Source organism: Mastomys coucha, unplaced genomic scaffold (assembly GCF_008632895.1).
Source record: "Mastomys coucha isolate ucsf_1 unplaced genomic scaffold, UCSF_Mcou_1 pScaffold5, whole genome shotgun sequence".
NCBI lineage: Eukaryota > Metazoa > Chordata > Mammalia > Rodentia > Muridae > Mastomys > Mastomys coucha.
The window spans coordinates 111180852-111183876 of record NW_022196911.1 but is presented as its reverse complement, the minus strand read 5'-3'; the positions used below and the strand labels follow the sequence as shown (position 1 = coordinate 111183876).

Here is a 3025-nt window from a genome sequence, read left to right as displayed (position 1 = left end):
AGAGAGAGAGAGAGAGAGAGAGAGAGAGAGAGAGAGATTGCCCCTGTGCAGGCGCTCCGGAAGCCCCTGTACCACAGACGCAAGCTCGGCTGAGCTCTGGAGGCTTCTGGGAAAAAGGCATTGGTAACTACTCATTGGATAACCTGTGATAAGCAGAATCTAGGGACCCATCTAAAGTCTGACTTAAAAGGCTGTGTGTGTGCCCTGAGTCTGAGTTAGCCTCTCGGCTACAGAGGCCGGGGGAGTTAGCACAGAGACAAGCCTTACTCCTTCCCACCCTAGAGAAGGGTGCACTTGGGGCTTGGCCCAGTGTGGGCCAATGACTTGTCCCTGATCTGTCCCCACCAATAATTATTGAAGAAGGAAACTCAACTTTTTGCTTTTCAGATGAGACGGTTGTCAAGCAGAAGGCCAAGCCGTGAGCACAAAGGGACAGTGCTGTGGGCAGAGGCTGCCCTAGGTGGGCACGTCCTCTTGTTCTTCTTCACCTGCATCTAGACCTATCATGCCACCCGATTCTTCCGCCTCTCCAGCACTTTCTTCCTCCATCTCTTCGCCTTCCATCTCGATACTTTTTTTCTTCTGAAGCAAAACCAGAAATGCTGGTGAGGGTAGGCCCTCCCTATTTCCCAGAGGTGCCTTCCCTCACCCTGACCCTGTCCCCCGCCCCCAGCTAAGGCCAATGGCAGGGGGCCGCTGGGAGCCTATGGTGCTGCTCATTCCAAGCTGGCCCAGCATGTTCTCAGAGAGTCATGGGATGGGGAAAAGCAGCAGGAGGTCGGGGATCTAATAGCCAGGCTTCTGCCATTTTTGGAGTGGGTGACTTTGAGTCTGCTCCATCTGGGGCACCTTGCGTGACAGCTTGAGGGGCAGGGCTTAGAGAGAAGGGTGAATGGGAAACGGTGTGTAGGGGGCAACCTTCATCATGAGGAGTGGCCTCCCTACCTTCTCTCCTTCCTTCCTTCCTACCTTCTTTCCTTCCTACCTTCCTTCCTCCCTACCTTCTCTCCTTCCTACCTTCTCTCCCTCCTTCCTCCCTACCTTCTCTCCTTCCTACCTTCTCTCCTTCCTACCTTCTCTCCCTCCCTCCTTCCTTCATACCTTCTCTCCTCATCTCCTTTCCATTTCTTTCCTTCTTATTGAGGCTCTTGCAAAATAACAGAGGCTGGCCTCAAATTCTAGACTTTCCTGCCTGGGCACTACATAGTACTCCAGTTATTATAGCATGGATTACTCTTTCTGGCTTTGGAGTGATGCTCTCTGACCCCCCCCCCCCACCTCCCAGAATTCCAGGCTAACTGCAAAGACTGAGAGGAGGCGGGGTGTGGGGTGGGCAGGAGAGGGGTTGAGTCTGTGAACTTGAATAGTCTCTGCATCTCAGCTCCACCTAGAATATTTAGAATTGGCAAAGGGAAGGACTTCAGGGTTTAGGATGCCACCGAACACACGCATGTCGGCCACATGGTACTTTAATCTTTGCCCTCTGAAGGACAGCTGGGCTAGGAGTGACAGATGGGAAGAGCCTGGGGATACAGGCCAGAGGACAGAACTGTAGTCCAGCCTGTGCTATGAATGGGGGCTACCCTCCCCCCTCACAAAAGTGGCTCTCAGTCAAATGCTCCCCCAAATTACACCACAAAATCACTCCCTGTCCTCAAGCAACAGGAAGGAAAGAAAGTGTCCCTGGGCAGAAGGGGGCGGGGAAGGGCTGGAGAGATGGTGGTTAAATCACTCACTGTCCTGTGTGTCCTTGTGTGGCGTCTGTATTCCATTCCTAGCACCCATGTTTGATGGCTCATAAACACCTCTAATTCGATCTCCAAGGGATCTGACACTTCCTCATGTATGCATCACCCCTTCCACCTGGATTGATGTTTGTTGACATGACAGGTGTGCATGAGCCCGCCTGGCTCATAGTTTGATATTGAAGATGAAACCTAGGCTTTATGAATGCTAGGCAAGCAGTCTACCAACTGAACTATACCCCAAGCCCCTCTAAATAGTTCTTAAATGTATTCATTCAGAGTGTGTGTGTACGCGCACGCACACACGTGTGCACGCATGCACATAGGTGATCACACACATGACCTGAGTCCCCCAGCATCCAGTGGGAGACAACTGTGGGAGTTGGTTCTCTCCTTCCTTCACCACATGGATCCCCGGGAATCAAACTCGTGGGAGACAAATTTCCTCTGGAGATGGGAGTGGGTCTTTCTTCTTACCAGTGGACAGTCAAGATCCATCCCAGAAAACTATTGGCTCAAGGTTACCCAGGAGGTCGGAAGTTGGGTAGAACTCAGGCCCCATGGCTCCTTCCCAGACCCCAGTCCACCCAATGCCCCCTGCCGAGGTGCTTACGGGCTTCTGTTTCTTCTTCAAGGCCTCTGCCTCCTTCCTCCTCAGCTCTGAGAAGATGACTTCAAAGAACTCCTCCTCGGCTTTGCTGACAAGCTCGTCAAAGTCCAGGGCTGACTCCTCATCCTTTTGGTCATCATCTTTGGCCTCTGCCCTGCCTTTCTCCTTCAGCCGCATCTCACGGTTTCTGGCCTCCAGGATCTTTTCCCGCCGGGTCTCACGTTCAAATATCTGGGGCAGACAGGGACAAGCTGGTGGCAAGGGAGGTGGTGTGTAGCTAGAAACCCCAGCATAGCCTGGGCTTCTGTGGAAAGTTGTCCCTGGTGAGGTCTGCTGGGGGATCTTATCAAGACAGGAGGGCTTAACCAGGAATGGTGGTGCACACTTATGATCCCAGTGCTCAAGAGGCTGAGGCAGGAGGATTGTTGCAAGTTTGAGGCCAGCCTGAGCTACTTAGCAAAACCTGTCTAGGAAAATCTATGCTGGAGATGAGAGATTTGTTGTGTATTGAACAATTTTCTATGAAATTAAAAGGAAGTCAGCATACACTTGTACATCCCAAGTAAATTTTCCTCTGAAAGTGCATCTCTAATAATGTAAACTTTTAACATTTGCTTTCATGTATTTGTATGCAAATGAGCCTAACTGAAATAAATCGTCATGCATGGGG

General features: G+C 51.4%; 1 protein-coding gene across 1 annotated transcript in view; it reads right to left on the bottom strand.

Annotated features, from left to right (window-relative positions):
* Positions 1-6: 6 nt before the first annotated feature.
* Dnai2 (dynein axonemal intermediate chain 2) overlaps positions 7-3025 on the bottom strand; it is a 29738-nt gene continuing 26719 nt past the window's right edge. The window contains exons 12-13 of the mRNA XM_031352576.1: positions 2359-2586; positions 7-582 (exon numbers count right to left, since the gene is read on the bottom strand). Of these exons, the coding sequence (XP_031208436.1) occupies positions 457-582; positions 2359-2586 (354 nt within the window). The 3' untranslated portion in view covers positions 7-456. The remainder of the gene's footprint in view (positions 583-2358; positions 2587-3025) is intronic.